General features: G+C 59.1%; 1 protein-coding gene across 2 annotated transcripts; it reads right to left on the bottom strand.

Annotated features, from left to right (window-relative positions):
• Positions 1-2,045: 2,045 nt before the first annotated feature.
• Positions 2,046-23,254, bottom strand: SLC45A1 (solute carrier family 45 member 1). 2 transcript variants are annotated; one of them, XM_045859177.1, is made up of 9 exons: positions 23,158-23,254; positions 18,932-19,352; positions 18,324-18,416; positions 17,693-17,917; positions 12,136-12,884; positions 7,572-7,725; positions 5,989-6,165; positions 4,526-4,731; positions 2,046-2,409 (listed from the first exon to the last, which is right to left on the bottom strand). In XM_045859177.1, exons 2-9 carry the CDS (start codon positions 19,326-19,328, stop codon positions 2,143-2,145), a joined length of 2,268 nt encoding a protein of 755 aa, XP_045715133.1. In that variant the 5' UTR covers positions 19,329-19,352; positions 23,158-23,254; the 3' UTR covers positions 2,046-2,142. The 2 variants fall into 2 exon arrangements, with proteins under 2 accessions (XP_045715133.1, XP_045715134.1); XM_045859178.1 differs by lacking the exon at positions 23,158-23,254 and having other exon boundaries at positions 18,365-18,416; positions 18,932-18,955.
• Positions 23,255-26,525: the final 3,271 nt, after the last annotated feature.

Genomic DNA, 26,525 nt, shown 5'->3' with positions numbered 1-26,525 from the left:
GGCTGGCGACAGCCATTCCCACTTGTGAAGCCATTTTTGTTTAGAAAGTTCAGGAAGAGGGCCCAGGGTCTGACAAGCCAAGAGCGAGCAGGGAGCCCTTCGTTCCTCATCCGTCTCACAGATTTGACGATTTGCTGGCAGCAACAGTCCAAACCAGGGGGCTGCCGCTCAACACCACATTTTCTAGAAAATCCAAAGCTGTCCTCCTGAGCAGTGTAAATGCGTGGAGAATGATCCGGGAGTCCCAGAAAAGCATGGGACTAACAGGCTCAAAGGAGCTGCGTGGCTTCGGAAAGTCACTGAGCCTCTGTGTGCTTCACCTACACGTGGAGCGGGATGGGGAGACCTGCCTCACCTAGTTCATGGCCATGAAGGGTAAAATGACGTGACATGTAGGCACAGGGAGAGGACTCACTGGTCCCAACCAAGGTGGGCTGCATGGAGGAGGTAGCATTTTGGATGAAAGTGGGTGAATCAGAAATTGACGGGCAGAGAAGAGGTGGGAGGACTGCACCTGAGAAGAGCGTGAGCAGAGGCACAGAGTGTGTCAGTGGCTGGGCGGGGTTCTGCCGTCCAGGGGGCTGAGCCGCGCAGAGCCGGGGGGCTCGGGAAGAAGGCAGGGTTCCTGTTGGGCCTGAGGATGGTAGAGCCAGTTCCTCAGGCACTGGAGCCACCGAAGGTGTTACAGGAAAGGAAGGGTGCAGACCTACAGGGTGGAACGTGGGCGATGAGGGTAGACAGCCGGCGAGGAGACAGGCAGAGGCCCTGGACCAGGGCAGGGGGCACAGAGAGGACCCCAGGAGTCACCTGTGCCCCCAGAGGCCCGCAGGCAGTGGCCCTGAGGGAGCCCAGGCAGGGAGGCCACGATGAGGCGAGAAGGCTGTGATCCAGGTGGGGAGGCGGCCCAGGTGCCCTGCACAAGGTCATGGTTTTTGCATTCGGGCATCCCTAACTGGTCAGAGTTAAGATGTCAGCACACGTTAACTACCCATAAACCGCAGAGTCTCCTCAGAAGCCGGAGGTGGGCCCAGGACACTGTTGCTTTTGGAACTTGTGGTAAGTATGTCCAATATGTCCCCGAAACACAGGGACAATACAGTGAGGGCTCGGGGGCCAGCTCGAGGACAGCCACCAGGTGCACTGGGAGGGGCTTCAGCCCGCTCAGGTGGCGGGTGGCGAAGGACCCTGGGGGTTTATGCAGGTCCGTAAACAGACCCTAGGAGGTGGTGCGGACGCGGGGGGGCCAGGGCAAGTCAGAGGGCAGGCCAGTCGGTGTTCACCAAGTGCATCTGCTTCACGTTGAGCCTCCCAGCTGACGTAGCTTTTGCCTCTGAGCCTCTTTGGTGCCCAGGGTCCCTTGAACACCGAGCACGTGCCCACCTGGGGTCTCAGGCATCCTCCTCCCCTCAACAGGGCACTGCTCAAATGGCATGTCTCCGGATTGCCCACCCATTCTCCCTGGGACCGCCCTCTCCCTGACCCCAGCACCCGTCCTCCCCACCCTCGGGGTAGTGCCACCGCCTCTCACGTCAGCGCCACGAGGGCGGACACTGGCTGCTCACAGCTGGGTGTCCAGCGCTTACCGTTCACTGCCTGCCGTTCCCAGGGTTGGTGGCTATCCGCAGGGTAGACAGACGGATGGGCGGGGGGCCTTCTGGCCCAGAAGCACTGTGCGCGCTCCGTGTGCGAGTGGACCGGGCTGTCTGTCTGAGGACCACTGACTTTTGGGGCTGGTGGTCTGTTCGTTGCTGTGGGGGGCTGATCTGTATTGCAGGAGGTTTACCGCATCCCAGAAAAGTAGCGGCCACCCAAACTGTGACAACCAAAAATATCTCCAGACGTCACCAGGTGTCTTCTGGGGTGGGAGCGACAGGCAGGAATCGCCACCAGTTGCTAGCCACTGAGTTACACCTTACTTTGAATAAATGGCTCTTAGAGCCCCTTCCCCAAGTCCCCGTGGAGAGTGGGCCAACCCCCAGGGGACCTCTCACCCCTCAGGGGACCCACAACGAGAAGCCAGAGGCTCTGCGGCTGCTATTTATTCTATCACGTATTTACAATCCAGCAGGAGACCTGTCCCGCCAAGGCCAAGGCCCTTTGGTTTCTCACGGGCTGCAGACCCCCGGACTGGGGCTCTGGGCGTCAGACGGTCAGCAGGAGGGGCTGGTGCTCCTCGTCAGAGGTGTCCCCAGGAGGGATTTCGTAAACGACACACAGGGAAGAGTACAGGCAGCCCAGGAAGGACACCAGGCTGGAGAAGTACATCACCCCGTTGGCACTGCCCACGGCCGAGGTCAGGGGCCCCAGCACCAGCGAGACCAGGATCTGGGCCAGGAAGTACTGGCAGCTCAGCAGGGAGATGTCCACACCCATGCCACGCCGCGTGCCGTCTGCGCTGGACCCTGCAAACTGACCCAGAGGAGGAACCGTCAGCAGCAAGGGGCCAGGTGACCAGGCCCAGCGGCCCGAGCCGCCCATGCACCCCATGCTCACGTTTTCCAGGGCTGATGTGCACAGGGAGTGCAGCCGAGAGCTTGATAATATTTGTGTTCAGAGAAATGAGGACGACGAAAAGAATCCCTGACTCATGGGGACAGAGGGCTACGTTCCCGAAGCCCAAGTGGGCGGCCCTTTCCCCGCTTGGACAGCCTCGTCCTTTCTCCTCCACTCACCTGAAAGCAAACTACCTGCACGGCCAGCTGGTGTCCACATTCTGGGTCATCCCCTTTCTCGGCCTCTGTCAGCCACATCACATGCCCTGAAATATCCCGTCCCCGAGCTTCCAGCCCAGTCCCTCCAGCAACCTCCCTTCCCACCCGCCGCAGCACCCTGGGCACGGCGGGGAACCGTGCCTCTGAGCAGGGCTGCAGGCATGACAGTGGGAGGAGGCGGTGTGTGCCCCCTGCTCTGTTCCCCAGCACAGGCCACCCTTACCCGGTAGCCGCCTCTGGGATGCTGCCAAAGCCCTCCCCCGGGAAGTCTGCCCTCGCAGCCCCTGCAAGGTGCTTGGTGAGTGGGCCCACGTTGTGTCCTGGGGACCTGCAGCTTCCGGCGACTGCACTGCCTCAAGGCCCACGGGAATGCCACTGTGGCGGGAGGCCCCGGGTCAGCCCTGAACCAGCAGCCCAAGGAAGACTGAGAGCAGTGTGAGCGCCCAGAAGGCTCTACGGGCAACGGAGGCCAAGCCTTCCAGTCAGCTCGGACCAAATCCAGTTAAGGTGGTCTGTGGCCCTGGGTGTCCCCCTCCCGTGTGGCAGGGCAGCCCTTCCCCAAGAAGCCGTATCTGCTTAACCCCATGAAGGGTCTCAGGGCTGCAGGGAAGTTACAAGGAGGACAGAGACCCGGGCAGCACCACTGGTGAGCAGGGAGGACAGCACAAGTCCCTGGTCCCTCGGGTGCTGCCGGCGCAGGCTGTGGCCACCTGGCCGTGCTGGCTAGAGGTGTGCGGTGCGTACACGGCTCGCTCGTGCTGTCACAAGCCAGCCCCGCCCCCCACCTGAGTGGCTTGAGGTCTGCTGCAGGCAGAGAGCTAGGCTAGGAGGAGGCTGCCACCCAGGCTGACCTGACTCTGCATGGAAACTCTGTGCTGAACTCTGAACTCACCGAGACCCCAAACCCCTTAACTAAAGGGAGTTCGAGAAGCTGCATTAAGGAGGTGGCCTTTAGTGCACCCCTTTAAACCCTCGAGGATACTGTGCAAACCTGCGCCGGAGCGTCACCCAGCCCTGAGGAGAGAGGCCCTCGTGGGTGAGCCTCAGGGCGTCACACCGAGTGACAGCCGCCAGGCCCAACGGGCCACACGCTGTGTGATTCCTCTCACATGAAATGCCCAGAACGGGTGAATCCATAGTTGTCCGTGGGCTGGTGGGGGCCGAGGGGCCCGGGGTGACGGCCACACACTCGTGAGCACAGGGTGGGCAAAAGTAGGTGTACAGTTGTGAGTGAGAGTTTATTCTTTATAGGGTAATTCTTTATTATTTTTGTTTATTCATTAGTGTATCATTTCCCATACGGACAACTGTGCACCCACTTTGCCCGCCCAGGGCACTGGCCCCCTCGGCTGTGCACTGCAAGTGGGTGAGCTGCTCGGGGGGGCGGTTCTCGGGGAAGCTGTTTGAGGCCCGCCCACGCTGAGCAAAGCGCCGGGCCTACACGCGCGGACAGGACCCTCGTCCCGAGGTTTCCCTTGCCGCAGCGCCCTGTGACCTGGCACGGGCGGCCCTGTGACCAGTCGTTAAAGCTCTGATGTTTTGTTCAGCGTGGGTTTGGGCATTACTTCTTGGTTTTAGAAATTCTGTGTTAACACATTGATCTCGATGGCAAGTTTTTTATGCCCAACGGGACTTCCCCGCTCGCCTCGCCCCAGGGCCTGTGCCTACATACAGGTGACCCTGAAGCCTGACAGAGGGGGCCCTGCATGTCCCTTGTGCACCAGCCTCAGATTGGGGTTGGGGGGGGCATTTCCCCGGGAGGCTCTCCCAGAAGCTGGGCAGGTGGAGGCCGCAGCCGGGGCGGGGGTGCCTACCTCCTTGCTGTGGTAGTAGTCACACAACAGCGAGTAGGGCAGCGTGCACAGCGTGGAGAACAGGATCCCGTAGGTCACGCACAGGGACAGAACCACGTAGAGGTTCCTGGACAGGGTGGCGAGCCCGGTCCCCAGGCCGAAGGCCAGGTAGGCAACGAAGTACAGCGTGCGGATGCTGAGGTATTCTTCCAGCTTCTCCAGGATGGCTGCAGGCCAGACAGGAGGGCGAGGGCTCAGTGTCCCTGGGCTGCCCCCCTCCCCGCCCCCAGGGCTGAGCCTCAGGCTGGCAGGCAGCAGGACCTGCGACCTGCGTGTGGGCCCAGGGAGGTGGAGCCAGAGGGAGGGCAGGGTGTGGGGTGGCCCCCAGGTGCTGCTGCGGGGGAAGGCGTCTATGGGTTGACATCCCAGAGGCTCAGGAATGTAAGGTTTCTGGCTGGAGCCCACGTCCCCATGCAGACCCACCCTCTCTCCCCTAAAATGAGGACATCAGCGGCCACAGCCCAGCTGGCGTCCAGGGACCCGGCAAGGACATGGCACCTCAACTGCAGATGATACCACTCCTAGAGTCAGGTAGCTCAGGCCACTTCCCCACACCCTGGTGTCACCAGCTGTGGGGAACCAGACACCCCAACACCCCGTGTGCCACCAGGGGCCGGCAAGCAAGAGCCAAAGAATGTGCGAGCACAGACCCTGGACTCCATGAAGTCACGCCCTGGCCCTGGGGCTGGACCCCGTGAGGATGGGGGAGAGAAGGCAGAACAGGTCCGCAAACGGTCCCGGCCAGCAGCCGTGTTTGCACCCCTGCAGCTAAGACTGGTTTTTATTTTTCTAACCGTTTTTAGAAGTCAGTGTCACGTGAAAATGATATGAAATTAAATCTTCCTGAACAGGTGAAATTTGCCCAGAGTTGAGCCACGCGCTCATTTCGTCTCGTCTGTTTGGCCTGCGAAGCCCACGTGGTCTGCTCTCTGCCCACGTGGGAAACACGGGTGGACCCCTGAGATGTGTGGGTGGCACCCGCACCCCCATAAATGCTCATGGTTTTCCTGGTCCCTGGGTCGCCCAGGCGCAGCCCCGGGGTCATCTCAGACTGTGGCCACGGCACCCCTTCATGTGCCTCCAGCGCCCCTGCCCCTCCACCCGCCGCACCAGCCGCCACCTGACTGATGCGGGGGGGATTCAGGGGGCTGGGGGACAGCACACCTGCCTGGGGGTGCCGCTGGGCCCCACTTTCCCTCAGTGACAGGCCCGACCCTCTGCCCAACAGCGTGCTCGGGTCTGGACACACACCCAGCTCCAACCAGCCCCTCCCCGCCCCCCAGTGCAGGGCAGGGCACCTCGGCAGGCTGCGGTTGTGAGGACGCCCTCCTGCCTCCGGCCCATACACTCCAGTCACCGGACCAAGGCCCCCCCCGAGCTCCCCAGCGGGAGGGGTGCGACCCTCATGTCGCCGGCGCGGGTACCTGAGTAGAAGGCAGCGCTGAAGGCGTAGATGCACATCCCCCAGCAGCCGGCCGTGACGCCGCTGCTGTACTTCTGATAGGCCTCGGACGCGCGCGGGGCCCGGGGGTCTCCCTGGAACACCACCTCGCCCATGAAGTCCGTGTAGAAGAGCAGCATCCCCTCGAACGAGAGCCAGCCTGCGAGGGCAGAGGGCCGTGACCGGCGGTGCGGATGGTGGGGCCGGGCCCCGCTCGCGCCCACGGCCGCTTTGGGCCGATTCTCAAAGAAGCACGTGGGTTCGACACTCAAAGAGCGAACCATCTAGCCTTGCCACCCGGAGATCACTTGACCGCACCTAAAATTGTGTACGTTTCCCAACAGTCTTTTTTTTTTTAAAGCAAATGCCTGTTTTCACACACACGCTTTGCTGCACGAAGGTTCTGTATTCTGTCCTTTCTCTGAGCGTCATTGCCGTGGGGAACGCTGGGCCCCCTCCTCCTTCTAAGACGAGAAAATGCCTGCGAGGCCCCAGCCACGGGGGGTGGGGGGGCATTAAATCGAGACGATACATAGGGCTGCACAGGTGTAGCTACGGACCCAACGTGCTTCATTACCGACCGCGCGGTAGTGCTTCGTCCCTCTGGATTCCCTCCCCGGCAGTCTCTTCCTCGGCGGGGGGGGGGGTGGGGGGGTGTATCGGCCCCCGGAGCCCCAGGGATTTCCATGCCCGACTTCCTGCGCCGTTCAGCATTCTGCAGGAACCCCGTGTTTCTGGCGGCAGAATACCCCGCAGCGTGGGCTCAGAGCGTCCACTTGGCCCCGCCCCCGTGGCTGGGCGTCCGCACCTCCCCCACCCCCGTCTCCGGCTGTGCTAAACCACGCTGGGATACATGCCTTGCACATCCACTCCTGATACAATCCCTGGTGACGTCTTCGCAAAGAATACCAAACAGGACCACCACGGTAAACGTTAACGGGCATTTTTAAGATTCTTGCCTGTTGGCAACATGCCTCCTAGAAAGCCATTCCGATTTATATCCTACAGCGTTTGAGAGCCCTGGATTATCTCAAATTCTCAGTCGTCCGTGCACGTCCCATAACCCAACAGCGGAGACAGTGAGTGGCACGCAGCTCCAGTCGGGGCTGGTCCACAGTAGCTCAGGGGCCGGGCCTCGTGAACGCAAGACCAGCACTGGACCTGCGGGCACACGTGTCTGTCCTGGCTGCACGTGAGGCCGAAGACGGCCTAAGACGCCAGTCCCACCGGTGGGAAGGGGACATCTGTCACTTAACTGGGAGTTGCCCAAGAGGTTTTGGTAATGAGGTTTTGGGCTCTGGAGACCCCGTGTCTGGCCTCTTGTCTGAACCCCTGCTTTTATCTGGGCCACCTGGCGCAGGCGCCACCCCCGCCTTCCTAGAGAACGGCCCTCCGGCAGCCCCACGCCCCACGAGCCCTCGGAGGTGTCTGGGAGCTAAATGAACGTGGGGGCGTCTCCGAAGGCCGCTAGTGGCAAGACTCCTGGGTCCAACCGCCCTGTCCCCACCCCGCAATGCGACCCCAGCCGGGACAGGGACGCACAGGGGGGCCGTGCCAAGAGCTCACCCAGGAAGTGGTTGACACACAGGTTGCGCAGCGCCTTGGGCATGTGGCAGATGGTGGAGCAGAGGTGCCTCAGGGACAGGGGCTGCCCCGGGGGCTCGCTGGAGCCCATCAGCTCGCTCTCGTACTTCACGCCATTCAGCAAGATGTTCGCCACCTGTGAAGGGAGCCCCAGAGCCCCGCATCAGAGCCCCGAGCGCTGCTGACCCCGAAGCACCGACAGACGCAGGTCTGTGCTCCTGGACCGTGCTGGCCAAGCACCGCACACCACCCCGATGAGAAATGGCTTCAGGGGCTCGGGGCCGCTGGGGATGGACTTGCATCTTGGGTGGGGCCACTTCGGGGCCCCAGGACGCAGGGTCTGTCTACAGGGAGTAAGTTGGTAACTTGCGAAATGTGAAATAAATGGAACATGGGTCAGACTTTGTGTGAAGTCCCTTCTTTTCCATCAGCAAGGGTATGAAAGACCGATCTCAGGTGACAGGGGAACCTGTCCACACCTCCCACTGGACAGGTGGGACTCTTGTCCACACAGCAGTCCGGGGAGAGTGTGCAGGGAGCGGTCGCACTTACCTGGGCCCCCGGCAAGGGCTTGCAGGCCCCCAGACACCCCACCGCCCACGGAATGGAAATGACCAAGCGGGCTACCCTGCTTTTGGGGCTCACACGCGACATTCTGCCAGCAGAGCGGCTCACAGACTCATGCGCCTCCATCCGCAGCGACTGCCTGGCTGGTGCGCAGACTCCAACCAGGTGAGCGCATCACGCTGACAGCAGGTGTCTCGGGCATAAAGGGGAGACACTGCTCTGGCTCTGGAGGGGCCCTGGGCTGTGTCAGCACCTGGGGACCCCAGGTGGAATGGAAAGAGGAAGAAAACTGCCCCCAGTCTGGTTCAAGGTCAGCTGCTGTCACGGAGAAAGGCTGCAACATCCCACCTGTGCCTGGAGGCGATTACAGTTAGCTCCGGGTTTTCACTTTCCTCCGAGAGCTGACTCGCCAATCACACCATCGGGAATAAGAAATGCTAGAAGGAGATTGTTACCCGTACATAAAAGTGTAGTTCAGACTTTCAACGAATGACCGGTATGTACGAGCCAGTTTGAATTTGGGGGACCAGGACGGGATGATGACCCAGGGTTGACCGAAAGCCTCAGTAGCTGCTCTCGGGCCGACGAGAAGGAGGGGCCCCGAGCTCAGCACCTGCAGAAATCTCTGCTGTGACAAGAACGGGAATTCCTAACCCTCCAGGGATCTCCGGTTCTTCTGACCCTTCCCAGGTCCGAGCCTACGGGGTGCCCACGGGCAGCCCGGTACTTCCTGCGAGGACAGTCACACCCCCCACCCCCGGATGTGAGCTGACAATCATCAGGCTTAAGAGGTGGCCCGGATGGCGCTGGGCCCGGCAGGCCGCCGTGCCCCAGGGAAAAGCAATGGCCACGCAAAAGAATTTCACAACGGGACTTCTGCCCGAGATGGAGGCAGAAGTAGACACACTGCGCCTCCTCGCACAACCAAAATAAGGACGACACAACAAATTTAAAAAACAAAAAACAACCAGAACTGACAGAAACTTGAACTGTACAGAAGTCCGACAACCAAGCAGTTAGAGTAGACACACTCATCCAGACCGGTAGGAGGGGCGGAGTTGGGCGGCCGGGTGGAGAGGGGTCGCAGCAAAAAAAAAAAAGCGGTGCCTGGCGGACCCTGGGCACGCAGGCGGCGGGCGGACCCCAAGCGTGGGGTGGCAGCAGGCGGACCCAGCGAGGCAGTGGATTGTGGATGGCGCAGCGCACAAGGCGGCTGGCTGACCAGGTGGTCCCACATTTGCACGCAGATAAACCAGGTGAAACTGGGGAGCAAGAGAGACCATGCAACCCAGGGTCCCAGCAGGGAAACAGAGCCTCAAAGCACCGATTGAAGACACCTGTGGGGGTCGAGGTGCCAGGTGAGACTCCCAGCCTCACGGGAGAGTGCGTTGGGGAGACCCACGGGGTCCTAGAACATACACAAGCTCACCCACACGGGAACTAGCATCAGAAGGGCTCCGCCTGCTTGGGGGAAGCGGCTGAAATCCCACGGAGAGAGGAGCAAGAGTCATTGTTCCCTCTCAGATCCCGCCCCCACATACAGCATCACAACCCTGCGACTGGGGTGCCCCGCCCTGGTGAACACCTAAGGCTCCGTCCCTCATACTTAACAGGTGTGTCGAGATGAAAAAAATGGCCCAAACAAAAGACCAGATCAAAGCTCCAGAAAAAATACAACTAAGCAATGAAGAGATAGCCAACCTATCAGAAGCACAGTTCAAAACACTGGTGATCAGGATGCTCACAGAATTGGTTGAATTTTGTTGCAAATTAGATGAAAAAATGAAGGCTATGCTAAGTGAAATAAAGGAAAATGTACAGGGAACCAATAGTGATGGGAGGGAAACTGGGACTCAAATCAATGGAGTGAACCAGAAGGAAGAAAGAAGCAACCACACAGAAAAGAATGAAGAAACAAGAATTTAAAAAAATGAGGAAAGGCTTTGGAACCTCCAGGACATCTTAAAACATTACAACATCTTAATTTTAGGGGTACCAGAAGGGGGAGAGGAAGAGCAACAAGTAGAAAAGTTATTTGAACAAATAACAAAGGAGAACTTCCCCAATCTGGCAAAGGAACCAGAATCCAGGGAGTCCAGGAAGCTCAGAGAGTCCCAAAGAAGTTGGACCCAAGGAGGAACACACCAAGGCACATCATTAATACATTACCCAAGATTAAAAGGAAGGAGAGAATCCTAGAAGCAGCAAGAGATAAGGAGACAGTTACCTACAAAGGAGTTCCCACAAGACTGTCAGCTGATTTCTCAGAAGAGACCTTGCAGGCAAGAAGGGGCTGGAAAGAAGTATTCTCAGTCATGAAAGGCAAGGACCTACATCCAAGATGGCTCTATCCAGCAAAGCTCTCATGTAGAATGGAAGGGCAGATACAGTGCTTCTCAGATAAGGTCAAGTTAAAGGAGTTCATCATCACCAAGCCCTTATTATATGAAATGTTAAAGGGACTTATCTAAGAAAAAGAAGATAAAAAAAACATGTACAGTAAAATGACAGCAAACGCACAATTATTAACAACCGAACCTAAAACAAAAGCACACTAAGCAAACAACTAGAACAGGAACAGAACCACAGAAATGGAGATCACATGGAGGGTTATCAGCAGGGGAGTGGGAGGAGGAGAGAGGGGGAAAAGGTACAGAGAACAAGTATCAGAGATGGTAGGTAGAAAACAGCCAGGGGAAGGGTAAGGATAGTATGGGAAATGTAGAAACTGAAGAACTTGCAAGTATGACACAAGGACGTGAACCAAAGTGGGGGAATGTGGGTGGGAGAGGGTGTGCAGGGTGGAGGGGAGCTTAGGGGGGGGGGAATGGGACAACTGTAATAGCATAATCAATAAAATATATTAAAAAAAAAGAATTTCACAATGAGGAGAAAATGAACAGCCCCCTCAGAGCGTCTCCAGTTAACTTCCCAGGAGGTCAGGGGTCTTCCCAGGCACAGAGAAGGGACCTTCCCAGCCTGACCGAGGACCCAGCTGTCCAAGGGTCTGGGTGGGGGCGGTTTTGGCTTCATGGGGAGACACAGCCCCCGTGCACCTGCCACCCATGCGTCCACGGCCCAGCCTCGGAGTCACCGGCCCTCAGAACGGCCTCCCTGGGGCCCACGCTGCTGGAACACAGTCTCGGGGTTCCTGCTCTGGAGACTCCGAGCTCCCACTGAAATTCCCTCATCCTGGGACCCGAGGGCGGGAGGGCCACAGAGCCATGACGTCGACCTTCCAGACGAGGCCGCGGACACTGCATACGACCCAAGCAGCCTCCCGGAGGGTCCTCTGCCTTCCGGAACGTGCCGCACGCTGCCCTGGCCCATCCAGAGTTTGATGGCCCCCGGGACGGTCGGCTAAGGTGAGCCACGAGGGCAGGATAGAGGCAGAGGGCCCTGGGGTGCCGGCCAGGGTTCCCCCCATTGTGTCTCTCAGGAAGAGGGTGGCGCCCAGACCAACGTAGGTGGTGGACATTATAGGAAAATTCCGGAAACTACCAAAATGCGCAGTGTTGTGACAAACTCTCCCTGGGACCATCCGGCAGATGTCATTTGAAAGCGCCAGCCCCGGCTGGCGTAGCTCAGTGGATTGAGCATGGGCTGCAGGTTCGATTCCCAGGCAGGGCACATGCCTGGGTTGCAGGCCATGACCCCCAGCAACCGCACATTGATGTTTCTCTCTCTCTCTCTCTCCCCCGTCTCCTCCCTCTCAAAAAAGAAATAAAATAAAATATTTTTTTAAAAAAGAAAAAAGAAAGCGCCCAGCACACCCAGCTGCAGCTCTGGGCTCCCGCGCCCCCATCCTGCTCTGGGCCCCAAGGTCTCTGAGGCCAGTCTCCTGGGATCCGAGGGCCGCTGCCACCCCCGGGATGGCCGGGAATTTCTTTCCAGATCAACAATCCCCCTTGGTCACCTAACTGCCGAGGGGGCAACCCCACATGGTGCCCTCTGGCCCTGGCCCCCCCTCACTTTTTACCTGCTGGCTGAAGGTCACGTTCCTCCTCTTGCCGGTGTCGGGACCACCTGCTCCGGCCGCAGCATCCGGGAGGGCCAAGGTCTGGGGTCTCTTCAGGATGCCAGCCGATCGCGGCTTGGAGGTGTCCAGGGAGCCCACCCTCAGCACGTCCCCATCGCCGCCGCCGCCGGCCATCAGGGCCGCCTCCCGCCGTCCCCCCAGGCCGCAGTCCCGGCGGTAGAAGCCGTCGGGGGCCCGGGGGAAGCTGACGCTGAGGCCCGGCCTCGGGACGCTGCCCGGGGGCGCCGGGTAGCCGTCCTGGCCGCCCGTGAAGCAGTCGATGAGGACGCTGTCGATGTTGGAGGTGGCGAAGGACGAGGCGAAGGCGCTGAGGCCCGCCGGGGAGCTGTCCCTGCTGAGGAAGCTGCCGTACTTGGGCGTGAGGGGGCTGAGCGGGGAGATGGGGCTGGAGAAGCCGGCGTACGGGCCGCTGTCCGAGGGGCAGGGCCCCGCGTCCCCGGCGCCTTCCTGGCCCAGGACCGGCGGGGACGGTGGCAGCGGCAGGCTGGGGCTCTTCATGGCCGGCTTCTTCTCGCCCGGAGGCCGCAGGGGCCTCTCGGGGATGCTGACCAGGGTCAGGACGGTGGTGACGCTCAGGATGACGGCGGTGAACAGGTAGATGACGCGCAGCTGCCCGCCCAGGGCTCTGCCGAAGCCGGTGCTGTCCCAGTGCACGCCCCCGACCACGTACCCAAAGCCGCCTCCGAGGCCTGGGGAGAGAGGCCGCGAGGAGGGTGGTTCCCGAGGCGCTAAACCCCTCCGAGGCCCCGGGCGTGTCGTCGGTCCCAGCGAAACCCCAACAGAGTGAGGACGACAGTGGGATTCCGAGGGGCGCCCGGGGGACCCCCACCCTGCCCCCGGGCCACCTGCCAGGGTGTGAAGGCCACCCACCCACGTTTTATCCCACTTTCTTTGTACCCATTTAGGGATGCCTAGAGTGACCGTCTACACTGGGTCTCGTGCCCACACCGCGGGCCACCCCTCCCCTTCAGTCCCCCGGACCCCCAGCTTCACGGCCACACAAACACGGGTGATCTCATGTCCCACACACGTGTGCATGCCGGAACTCACGTGGCTGCCCCGCCCTGCTTGCCCAGTGACATCGTCCTCGAGCACAACCACCATTCACAGAGTCACCGCTAACTGTGACCAAGGCTGGCCAGTGCTCTGGGCGGTCCAGCCTTCGGGCAACGGCAGGGCTGTACGAGTCGGGTCCTTCCTTCTGTCCCCACTCGCTGCCTTCACGACCTCAGGGAACCGGCAGGCGCCAGCTGGCTCCCGCCCCCTCACCTCCCCGAAGCGCTGGCTGCCTCCCGCAGCCGGCTCTGTGCGTCCCTGGGCAGGGGCAGGGCGGGGCGGGGTGTGTCCACCCACCCAGTGCCCCGGCCTGCACCCTTCACATGTCCCTAAGGCGGGACACGACACCGAGTCCATTTGTTGAACAGTTTTACTGTACAACTTCCTTCTTTCGTCCCAGCCTGTCCTTCTGGGTCTTTAAATTTCAGGTCCCCCTTTTACTCATTTTAACTTCTCCCATTCACGATCCTGGTTGGTTCCCCTGCCCCTTCTGAAGACAACTGCTGTCTTGGACTCTAAATCAAGGTCAGGTTTGAGATACACCTTATTACTAAGTGAGTGAAGCAAGGCAGTCTCACAGTTAAGAAGCCAAACATCAAGCCCTGGCCAGTGTGGCTCGGTTCATTGGAGGATCATCCCATCCACCTAAAGGTCACAGGTTCGATTCCCAGTCAGGGCACATATCTAGGTTGTAGGTTTGGTCCTTGGGCAGGGCTCATATGAGAGGCAACCAGCGGATGTTTCTCTCTTTCTTTCTCCCTCCCCCTCTCTCTAAAATCAATAAACATATCCTCAGGTAAGGATTAAAAAATGGCTAAGATAGTAAACTTTTTTGCTATGTGTATGTTAACATACAAAAAAGAAAAGCAGCAGCACAGAAGGGTACACAGTCAAAGCTAAGCCCTTCCTGCCCTCCACCCCTAGCACCAGCCCGGCCGAGACCCAGGCGGCGGGCCCCGAGTTAACAGCCACCCACATGGGTAAACACGGGGTGGACGGTGGTGTTTGCTAGAACACGTGGCTGAGGCTTGGGAGGCCGAGCACATGGCCAGTGTCCCAGCGTTGACAGGAGGAGGGCCCCAGACCCACGCAGAGCCTGTGTCCCCACCGCTGGGCAGCTGGCCACTTCGCCCAGGTCTGCCGCATGACTGGCGGCGTCTCGCCCTTGATTTTTACAGCGGAAGCCCATTCTCTTGCTGTTTTACACAGGTTGTTTCTTTCATTTTATTTTGTACGAAGTCAGGATTTTTGTGTAGGAATGCTAGGGTTATTGTTTTTTATATGAATTTTTAATTTTTAAAGTTTATTTTATTCTCATTCAAGAGAGGGGGAAGGGCGAGACAAACGTTGATTCGAGAAACACTGACCGGCCGCCCCCGTAGGTGCCCCAACGGTGGGTCGAGCCCACAACCCAGGCACGTGCCCTGCCCGGGAATTGAACTGGTGACCTTTTGGTTACGGGACAAGGCTCCAACCAACTAAGCCACACTGGCTAGGACTATAAGACTTTTACATCATCCTTTTAAAAATGTATATATTATTGATTATGCTCTTACAGTTGTCCCATTTCCCCCCCTTTATTTCCCTGCGCCCTGCACCCTCCTCCCACCTGCATCCCCCTCCCCACCCGTTAGTTCATGTCCACGGGTCATCCATACACGTTCTTTGGCTTCTACATTTCCTGTACTATTCTTAACCTCCCCCTGTCTACTTTGTACCTACAAATTATGCTACTTATTCCCTGTACCTTTTTCCCCATCCTCCCCCCTCCCCTTCCCTGCTGATAACCCTCCATGTGATCTCTATTTCTGTGATTCTGTCCCTGTTCTAGTCGTTTGCTTAGTTTGTTTTTGTGTTTTTAGGTTTGGTTATTGATAGTTGTGAGTTTGTTTACATTTTGCTGTTCATAGTTTTTGATCTTATTCTTTTCCTAAGTCCCTTTAACATTTCACATAATAGGGGCTCAGTGATGATGAACTCCTTTAACTTGACCTTATCTGGGAAGCACTTTATCTGCCCTTCCATTCTAAAGGATAGCTTTGCTGGATAGAGTTATCTTGGGTGTAGATCCTTGCCTTTCATGACCTGGAATACTTCTTTTTAGCACCTTCTTGCCTGCAAGGTCTCTTTTGAGAAATCAGCTGACAGTCCTGTGGGAACTCCTTTGTAGGTAACTGTCTCCTTTTTTCTTGCTGCTTTTAAGATTCTCTCTTTATCTTTAATCTTGGGTAATGTGATGATGATGATGATGATGTGCCTTGGTGAGTTCCTCCTTGGGTCCAACTTCTTTGGGACTCTCTGGGCTTCCTGGACTTCCTGGAAGTCTATTTCCTTCACCAGATTGGAGAAGTTCTCCTTCATTATGTTTTCAGGTAAGTTTTTAATTTCTTGCTCTTCCTCTTTTCTTTCTGGAACCTTTATGATTCGGATGTTGGAATGTTTAAAGTTCTCCAGGAGGTTCCTAAGCCTCTCCTCATAGTTTTGAATTCTCGTGTCTGTTCCAGTTGAATGTTTATTTCTCCCTTCTGGTCCAAGCTTCCTTGGAGTCCCGGTTTCCTTCCCATCACTGTTGGTTCCCTGTGCATTTTCCTTTAATTCACTTTTCATAGCCTTCACCTTTTTCCTCTACTTTGCAACCATATTTCACCAATTCTGTGAGCATCCTGATCACCAGTGTTGTGAACTGTGCATCTAATAGGTTGACTATCTCATCACTTAGTTGTATTTTTTCTGGAGTTGTATTTTTGATCCGTTTTTTTCATTTGGGTCATTTTTTTTTTGTCTCGGTGTACCTGTTGTGTAGTAAGGGGTGGAGCCCTAGGTATTCGCCAGGATGGGGCAATCCATTTGGCTGCATTGTGTCGCTGTACACAGGGGAGGGATCCAAGAGGCAATAATGCTGCTCGCTGGGCTCTTGGCTGGCTTTCAGTCCCTTCCTTCACTGCCCACAAACAAACTGGGCGCTTCTGGTGCTGATTCCTGGGTGGGTGGTTTGGGGTACATTCCAGAACCCTGTGGGTTTGTCCAGTGAACTCTCCTGTGGGGCTGGGAGTTTCCCCTGCCACCGCAACCCCCACAGGTTTTTTCAGTCAGAGGTTTTGAGGCTTTATTTCCCCGCACTGGAGTCCTGCATTGCGTGGTCTGTCTCGTTCCCCAGTTGTTCCTCCCGGTTTATCTGCACACAAATGTGGGACCACCTGGTCCTCCATCTGCAGCCTTGTCACATGTCCCCTCTAACCAGTCTGGATGAATGTTTCTTCTTTAACCTCTTGGTTGTTGGACTTCCATACAGTTCGATTTCCTGGCAGTTCTGGTTGTTTTTTTGTTTTTAAATTTGTTGTTGTCCTTCTTTCGGTTGTGTGAGGAGGCACAGTGTGTCTACCTACGCCTCCACCTTGGCCGGAAGTTTTTATATCATCTTCATACATGATGTGTATATCATACTGAATTCTCCCAGTGTTTTGCGGTCAGTTCCCTTGCGGTTCCCTGTGTACAGCAACAGAGGCGAGCGGAGGTAATCCTGACCCTCCACGCCCACGTTCACGGGTCCCGACTTTGACAGAGACGTTTCTCGTGTTTGCCATTAGGCACAACACAGGTGTGTGGCACACATGTATACACACGCACAGTTGATTCTCATTGTTCTCAGATTCTGTATTTGTGCATTCACCTACGCACTGAAGCCGATCTGCAACCCAACCAGTACACCGACCTCAGTCCTTCACTCCCCACTCACTTGTGAGTGGCAGAGATTTTGAGCTGCCCTGCCCACGCGGTCCCCGCTGAGGCTTGGAGGGTGATGCCCTGTGTTTTTGTGTCTGCTCTCTGACTGTGAATAACCGTCCTTTCCAAAGCCTCCATTTCTGCATTTCTGTGCTTTTTTGTGGGTGACGCCGCTGTGTCAAACAGTCTGAGCACAGCGCCGATGGATGAGTCTGGTCTTGCTAAGTGCGAGCAGTCGTGGTGGGCTCACAGAGAAAATACAGCGCGAGAGGTGAACCGTGCTGTTGGCCCGCAGGCCATGCCCATGAACCCGCTGATCTCATACGCACGGGACAAGGCGTCTTTCAGCAGAAACACGTAAAACAAGGTTCTGCATTGATCGGTGGATGAAACTGTGACCCCAGGTCTGCAGGAACCTAACCCCGTGTCTGTCCCGGGGACAGCGGTCCAGGGCCGGCTCATTCAGGGGACACGCAGACCTTGTCGGCCATAGCACCTACGAAAGCAAACGCATGGACTGCGGACACCACTATGTATCTGCATCCCACATGGATCGTGGTCGGGCCCTGTGGTCTGAGACGCACGTGTTCAGTCACTTCGGTGTTCGTCCGCGTATTTGAATGGTATCAGCTAACGCCGTGAACCAGGGGCCGGGGAAGGGACCGGCGGGGGCGCGCGGGGGCGCCCGGGGCAACGCGCCGCCCGGGCGGGGACTCACCTGCGAGGAGCGCGTGGATGTTCAGGCCCCGGTCCTGGTCCACGGGGCCGCACACGTCCATCATGTAGGCGTGGCTGGGGTTGTCGGCCGAGTCGGCACTGAAGTCCATCAGCACGACCCCGCACACGGTGAGCGCGATGCCCCACTTGTGGTCGGTGGCCGTGTCAGCCAGCGCCGAGCCGATGTCCCTGCCGTTGAGCAGGAGCGAGAGACCCAGCAGCGCCCCTGAGGACAGAGGGACACGGTCACCCCGGGGAAATGCCGACCAGCAGCCCTCAACGTGCGACGGGAATCCTTAGGGCCCCAGGAATTCCTTCTGGATCAAATTCCAAGCAAGGCCACTGGAAGAGCCAGCGGCAGACTCTCCCAACATGTTCTTCCACGGGGATCGGGGCGTTCGCGCGGTCAGGCGGAGCAGGAGGACGTGAACGTAACTAGATCACTTTTTAAAGACAACCAAAGCGATATAGCCTCCCGGGTAACTCGGGCCGGGGAAGGGGCTCTGCCCGCCGCCGTGCCAGTGGCATTATCTGGATCACTGCTTTGGTCAGCACTCCCTTGGATTTTCCTAGCAGGACGCAGTGGGGCCTCTCTCTTTCCCCCACTGTATTCCAGTTCCAAAACAACAGACCTATAGCCAGGACAAGAATGAAAGGGCGTCTTCGTCCAAACCTTGAAGTACATCGGTCACTCCAAGCACCCAAGAGTGGCTGCAGTAGGAATCCTGAAACAGAGCGGGCCGGCGGTCACTGCTGGGGTCCCCACGGCGCAGGGGGACGGACACATTCCGGAAATACCTGCACGCGGACGTCCCCGGGGCATCAAAAATGTACGGGGACGAGACTCGGAGTCAGCGATAAAACCCTACGCTGGGACACAGAGGGCAAACAGACCCCCGGGGGCATCCGGCTTCTCCCTAAATTCTCTACGTAGGCCCCTTTGCGGCACTCGGCAGCCATGACCTTGGCATCCAAGAACCCTCAGGACCTCCCGGACCCAGCAGCAAGCTTTACCACGTGGATCTTCCAGGGTTAGCACACAGGATGGAGGCAGTCTTTGGGGGCTGCTAACCCCTGTTCTACAATCGGGTGTAGACAGAGTCACTTAAAACCCGGGGCATGACCGGCCCTACTCCTGCTCCTCCCTTGTCCCCTGGGGACCCACCCGCACGCTGCCTCACCTGTGGCTGCGGGGGCCGCCCCTCACCCCACCCCCACCCCCGGGCCCGGCGGGGCTCACCGAGGACCGGGCTGATGAACCACACCAGGCTGTAGAGCTGGGCCGGCAGGCCCATCTGCAGGAGCACCGGGGTCACGTACGCCGTCTCCATGGCGTAGCTGAACTCGATGCCAAAGAGAATGCAGCCGTTGAAGAGCAGCTCCCGGAAGGACCTCTGCGGGCGCAGGTCCCCGAAGTCCACCAGCTCGATCGGACACGGGGTGTTGGGGGGCGGGGGCGGGGAGGGGCGAATGCTCTTCCTCCTCTTGGGGTGGCGTTTGAAGTTGTTGGCCCGGTGGCTGATGTGCCGGGTCACAGACGCCCCGTAGCCCGAGGTCGGAGGCCCCCAGAAGTCCCGAGGAGCCAGGCTGGGGAAGAGGGCCTCTCCGGGCGGGGGGCAGCTCGCGGGGGGGATCATCGCGGGGGCGGCCGGTGGGAGTTCCTGCGGGGAGAGCCCAGCGGGGGGCCAGCCGTCACGCACCCGCCCCGGGCAGCGCCCCCTCCCTTCTCCCACCTGGCACCCCGCCTGCCTCTTCCCCTCGGGACAAGCTGAGCCACGCTAGGGAAACTTGCAGCCACGCTGTGCCCCCTGCGTGTGGGCGGCGTCACCCGGCCTCAGTGTGCGGTCAGAGCAGCCCACAGGCCGAGCGGGGTAGTGGCCCGGGCCCGCGAGCAGGCTGGCCGGCGGCCCCGCAGGTCCCTGCGCTCGAACTCAAGGGGACTGTTCCCCAAACAGGTGCCACAGGGTGGGGGGTGTCAGGCAAAAACACCCCTGAAGTGGGGGAGCCGCTGAGATCCCTTCAGACACCACAGCACTTCACAACCTGTGACCCATGCCAGGGCCCAGTAAGTAAGTGACTTTTCGGCCACGCCGGAACCGAGGGCCTTTCAGTGTCTAAAGCCGCTCCCTTTAAAGAAGGAAGCCGGACCGCCTGAGCCCTGCGGGTCAGCGGCACCCTGGGCAGGGACGGCCAGGGAGGCGTGAGAGAGACCTGTCCCCCTCTGCGAGTTCTCCTTTGGGCGATGTTCACGATGCCATCGGCCCGCACAGTGAACGCTCCACTGGGCAAGTCCTCCGCCTGCCCTTCGCCCTCCGCCCTCTGCCCCGTCCCTGCCCCCGGGGCCTGCAGTCCGCACAGAGACCTGGGCGTCCAGCTGCCCCGGCACTGCTGTGAGATGAATGTAGGTCGCAGGCGTCATTGAGGGAGTGTTCTAGTGTGCTGGCCTGTGTGGGGGCCCTGTCACCTTTACAAAGAGGAAGAGGGCAGGAAGAGGAAAGCTGCTGAGGTCAGAGGGCAAGGGGCAGGTGACAGCAGAAGGGGGTGGTCCAGTCACAAAGAAGCAGTTGCCGAAACCCCTCTGGAGTCCTTCCCAAGACGTAGGCCCCGAACTCAAGACCTCCACCCACTCACCCTTCCTTCCATCCACATACTCGCCTGCCCATCATCCAGTCTACCCATCCACCTTTCCAAACATCCGTCTGTCTGTCTACCCATCATCTATCCATTTGTCCTTCCATGTACCCATCCACCCACCCATCCATCCACCCATCCATCCATCTGTCCATCCACCCATCCATCTACCCATCCACCCACCCATCCATCCATCTGTCCATCCACCCATCCATCCACCCATTCATCCACCCATCCATCCACCCACCCATCCATCCATCTGTCCATCCATCTACCCATCCATCTGTCCATCCATCCACCCATCCATCCACCCATCCATCTACCCATCCATCTGTCCATCCATCCACCCATCCATCTGTCCATCCACCCACCTGTCCATCCATGCATCCATCTACCCAGCCAGCCAGCCATTTGTCCTTCCATGAATCCATGCATCCCTCCGCCCATCCGTCTGTCCATCCATCTATTTATACATCCGTCCATCCATCCTCCCACTCCCTCATCTACCCACTCATCCTTCCACCCCCCTACCGAGCCGCACTCCCGCTTAGCCGAGTGCTGGGGACAGAGACACTGAATCCGCAGAGAGAGAGCCGAGTGGAGGGAAGGCACTCTGAGCAGCGGGAGCCGCCCATGCAAACAAGGTCAAGTACAACACGGGCACAGTGAGAGACGGAGGCACCGGGAAGGGATCAGCTGGTCAGGGAAGGCCTTGAGGCCGTGCAGGGGGATGGATGTCACCCCAGGGTGACAGGGACTGGCACAGCCCGAGACTCGGTCTGCTCGCCCACCTCTAAGTGGCTTATCTCGTGACCTTACAAAAACCCCTGCTCTTCTCCGAAACAAGAACAGATGTGCCTGATGACTGTGTATACAAGGAATTAATACTTCATTAGAAATATAATTCATACGGGAAGATTAAACCGAGCTTTACAAAATTTTAAAGCTAAGCGCCTTATGTTCCCCAGGGTCTAGCTCAGGCCCTTACACCTGGTAAATACTTCCAAAAAAATCCACCCACTGGCTGGTTTGCCACAAAAAACCCAGCGCCGCTAGCGTCCCGGGAGCCCAGTTCCTGCGCTCACAGGAGCACGGTGCCCACAGGAGTCCTGCGTGGGTTCTCCCTTGAAGCCGAAGGAGGGCTTGAGCGCGGGGACGGGGTGGGGGTGGGGAGGGGGGGAGCTTGGCCGGACTCCCCCGCGCGTGCGCGCTGCCCCACGTGCGCCTCAGGGGCGGGTCCCCCGCCTGCCTCTCCCCCGGCCTCCCCTGCCGACCGGCGTTTTACCCCGTAAAGTGGGCCAAGCGCACGCGCGGTAGAAACCGTCCCTTTCATTTTGGAATGCAGACCCAAGAGCCCGCTGGGGAAGAATTTCAGCTTTAAGCAGCCCGTGCTGGAAACATGCGTTTGAAAAGGGGAACCTTTTGGACTCCACTTCCAAGGAGCTGGGTAGACAGCCCGCGGCACTCCCTGGGACGCGACGACGTCACCGCTACCCGAGGGCGCCCAGCCCCCCCGGCCGTCCGCAGTGCGCGCGGTCCCCGCCTGGGTTACACCTGAGCGCGGAAGGGTCTTCACTCACTGAGGGTTCACCTTCACATGCGGGGCGGCACCGCCATGTTTTATTTGCAAAATACTTTTTGTTAGAAGCTGTCCGTGAAGTTGTTCTAAGAAAAATGCTTAAAATTAATTTTTGAATGCTATAAAAAAAAAATGAGAGTGAAAGCTAAAAGAAGGAAATAGAATTGTAATGCACTGATGTCAGTCTTCACCGGATCATACTAGATGACCATTTTGCTCAGTCCAAAACCAAAAATTTAGGGGGTTGCCTGGACCCCCACGATTATATGCCCCGCCCACTGTGCTTCTAGAATACGGCGGCTGTTTGAAGGAACAAGGCCTCCAGATACGTCGTGGGAAGACTCGGCAGCCAATGATTAACACAAATAAACAATGTCTGTGTCTGTAACTGCTTAAAAGTTTCCTACCATGAGCCAAGCTCATTCCCTCCTTCCTTTCGCTTCTGCACGAAGCCAGTCTTCCCACCAGGGGGTCCCTTGGGGCCGAATCTCTTGCCCACTTTTCCTCCCACCAGTCCTCAGAGTTAATGCGTCAAGGAAGTCCCCCAGAGCAGGCAGGGCTCTGAGGCCTGGGGGGCAGGACGGGAACCGCCTGGTCACCGACCCCTGGCGGCTGCCTGTTCCCAGGAGCCCCGGGGCAGGGCAGGCGCACGTGGAACCTGGGCTCCCTCCGCACCTGACTCTACTTCCCTGGAAAGCGGAAAGCCCGCCCACGTGGAGGTGACCCCGGGATGACCTCGGAGTCATTTATTGTCGAGGACAGGGCCCTCAGTTGCTACAAGCCTCCCGTCTCAAATTCAGCTCGTTCCCCTTTGGCCAAAAGGCAGAATGACTGGGCACTGCTGATACGCTTCATCCTGAGATGCTGAAAAAGGTTCTAAACCTCCCTGAGCAACCGAGGGCTCGGCCTCCAGCGAGAAGCGAACCGGAAGCTGACGACACCTGCCCAGGTGACGCGGCCCGGGCCTCCGGCACCAATCGGCAGGAGCCGGGGGCAAACCCCAGTGTCCGCGCTCCTTCCTAGCGAGGAAGAAATAAATGTCACCCAACTGCTACTACGGGGCCAGCGGGAGCCAGGGGGGTCCAGACGGGGTCCGCGTCCACGAGTTAATTAAGCAGACGTTGGAGAAGAACAAAGGTCTCCGAGCCAACCTCCAGCCCCTGTCTCGGCACTCGGACCGCCCTGGGGCCTGCGCCGCCTCCCTCCCAGCACCACGCCGGAAGCCGTGCGGAGCGCGCGGGAGGAAACGGGGGTACCTGCGGTGCGAGCCAGGAGGCATCCCCCCCTTGCCGAGGTCGGGCTCCCGCTTGCCCCGTGCGCAGCTCGGCCCGGCCCGGCCGCCCCCAGCCCGCCGCCGCCGCCGCCGCCGCTGCAGCATCACCCGCGGGGCGGGGCCCTGACGTCACGGCTGCATCCTCGCGCCCGGGCCGGTACCCGCAGAGCATCCTTAAAGCGGCACCGCCGGCGCCGCGGAGGCGCCGGACCTGGCGCTCGCCTCCCCGCCCCCTGGCCCCCCCGCCCCGCCGGAGGGAAGGCCCCGAAACAGGCCTGCTGCGACTCCCCGTGGCCCGAGGCACTCGCACCAGCCTTGGCAAGACCCCCTCTCTATGAAAAAAGATTAATTTGTTTTACCACCGCGTTGGTCTACAGATGGATTTTTAATACTATGTTAATTCCTCCCCCCCCCCCGCCCCCGGGCCTAAGAGGTCTCTTTTTTGTTTGTTCTGATTTTAAAATAAATGAACTCATTCCATGGGTCCCTGAAAGCACTGCAGGCTCTGAGCACTGTGCCGCGACCAGGATGCACGGGGGGGGGGGGCAGGGGGGGGCTCTGCCCACAACTGCTGCACCTCACTCGCCCACTCACTCACCCACCCACTCACTCACTCACCCACCCACCCACTCACCCACCCACTCACTCACCCACCCACTCACTCACCCACCCACCCACTCACCCACTCACCCACTCACCCACCCACTCACCCACCCACTCACTCACTCACCCACCCACTCACTCACCCACTCACCCACCCACTCACCCACTCACCCACCCACCCACTCACCCACCCACCCACTCACCCACCCACTCACTCACTCACCCACCCACCCACTCACCCACTCACCCACCCACCCACTCACTCACCCACCCACCCACCCACTCACTCACTCACCCACTCACTCACCCACCCACCCACTCACCCACCCACTCACCCACCCACTCACCCACTCACTCACCCACCCACTCACTCACTCACCCACCCACTCACCCACCCACTCACCCACCCACCCACTCACCCACCCACTCACCCACTCACCCACTCACCCACTCACCCACCCACCCACTCACCCACCCACTCACCCACCCACTCACTCACTCACTCACCCACCCACTCACCCACCCACTCACCCACTCACTCACCCACCCACTCACTCACTCACCCACCCACTCACCCACCCACCCACTCACCCACCCACCCACTCACCCACCCACCCACTCACCCACCCACTCACTCACTCACTCACTCACCCACTCACCCACTCACCCACCCACCCACTCACCCACCCACTCACCCACCCACTCACTCACTCACTCACTCACCCACCCACTCACTCACCCACCCACCCAACAGAGGTGTCAGACCCCAGCGTAGGGGCTGGGGACGAGGCGATGACGGCCGTGAGCAAAACACACACAAGTTCCTGCTCGTGGCGTGGCACTATAGGGAGGAAGAGACTCGTTAAAAAGACAAATGACGAATGAGTAAGGTGCCAGAAAGCAGTAACTCCCCAGAGGAGGGGCTCAGGAGTGCGCAGCTGCAGGAGGGGGCGCCGCGGCAGCTTTCAACCTAGGGCTGGTGAGCCCTCACCTCGAAGGGGACGTCTGAAGACAGACTTGCGGGAGGTTCGGGGGGCTGAGCCGGGCCGACGTCCGGGGACAGTCACCCGGGCAGCGGGAGGGCAAGTGCGAAGGCCCTGGGGTGGGGGTGAGGCGGGCAGAGCGGACGCCATCCTGACTGACCAGGTGCCCTGCAGGGCACGCACGGAGGGTGCTACCGAGGGGAAGCACGGGGCTGAGGACGCTTCCCATGGGGGTCTGAGCTCGGTGGGAGGGTCCTTCGGTCCCCGAGGTCTACAGCGAGGGTCGGGAAGTGCAGCAGCGCGGGGAGGCAGGGAGGCGAGTTCCAGACACAGGGGTCAGCCGTGCTGCATCGGGGGAGGGGAGGGGAGGGCGAGCCCAGAGCTGAAGGGAGTCAGTGGGGCCGGAATGCAGAGGCCCAGGGCGGGTGGGGGTGAGCTCGGGAGGCAGACCAGGCCCAGCCTACAGGCCCCGTGAGCTGCTGCCGTTTTGTAAGGACGAGATGAACCTTAGACGTTGGAGAGCAAGTGACAGTCATCACACACATGTTGTGTGGAGTCACATGGGCGCTCAGGGCAGAACATGGGTCGGAGGGATGGGGGGGCAGGTGGGTGTGCGGCTGGGAGCTTGGGGAACGCCCGAGAGGGAGAGGACTGGGGCGACGGTGCGGGGGGCCGGAGGAGGGGAGCTCCCCGGGGATTGAGAAGGTAACACCAGCAGGACTTGGTGGCAGAGGAAGGTGAGGGGCGTGGGGAGGAGGGAGGGCGGTGCGAAGAAGTTTCCAGCTTGAGCACCTGGGCGAACAGGGGGAGGGGAGGGGAGGGGAGTCGCAGGCGGGCTCTGGGACAGGACAGGACCCGTATGACGGGCCTCTGAGGCGTCCCGGCCACTGCAGGCCTGGGTCTGGAGATCAGAGGCCGTTCTCTCAAACCGCCCGAAGCCAAACTGGACACGGACGTCGTCAGCAGGACAGGGGTGGCAGAAGTCCCCAGATGAGGCCTTGAGGATCGCGACAGTCACTGGCTGGGTGCTGGAGGATGAGTCACCTGAGCACTGTGTCTATCTTATTTTTTCTGTAAACAAGAGTCATACAGACATTTGGAAAAAATATCAATATGTTTTTCTGTTTTGTATTTACACACAAATGACCTGCTCTTTGACTGATCCACTTCAATATCTAAGATGCTTAACGCAGTGGGTGCTTACTTTCGGCCCCTGTGACACCCAAAGGGTGTCCCTGCTGGTAGAGGGACCTCCTTCCGCCCAGGCTCAGTCCCAGCCAGGCTCGCAAGAGGCCCGCGGCCCACTCCCATTCCATTGTTGAGGGCTCAGTGGCGCGGCCACACACACCCAGGGTCAGGGAGGAAGTGGGCCAGTCGCCTGCCTCTTCCGTTTTTACCTGCTTGGGGTGCAGGGAAGGGGGGACAGGTGATTTGGAAAGCTATGCAAGCAAAAGTTAACATTCAAAACAGGATTTTGCAGAAAGTAAGGACGCTTGAAATTCAGGCATTGCTGAGAAGGACTTTAAAAAGATTCCTTTGACTTTTTCCGAACCCTCCAAAGTGAGAACTTCCAGAATCAGAGCCCTCCTACCTGAACTCTCGGGCCAGCCCAGAGCAGACGTGCCAGCCACCCACCCCCCTCCCGGTGTGGACGGGCTTTCCCAGTCTTGTCCTTAGGTGGCCCGAGGCAGGGGCAGAAGGAGAACTGCAGGGTGTGGAGCGACCAAAAGGCATTTGAGGGGGGCAGGCGAAGGTGGGAGGGGCG

The sequence above is a fragment of the Phyllostomus hastatus genome, unplaced genomic scaffold (assembly GCF_019186645.2).
Source record: "Phyllostomus hastatus isolate PE091 unplaced genomic scaffold, TTU_PhHast_1.1 phas_scaffold_182, whole genome shotgun sequence".
NCBI lineage: Eukaryota > Metazoa > Chordata > Mammalia > Chiroptera > Phyllostomidae > Phyllostomus > Phyllostomus hastatus.
The sequence above is the reverse complement of the archived record's forward strand: the minus strand, read 5'-3'. Positions and strand labels throughout refer to the sequence as shown.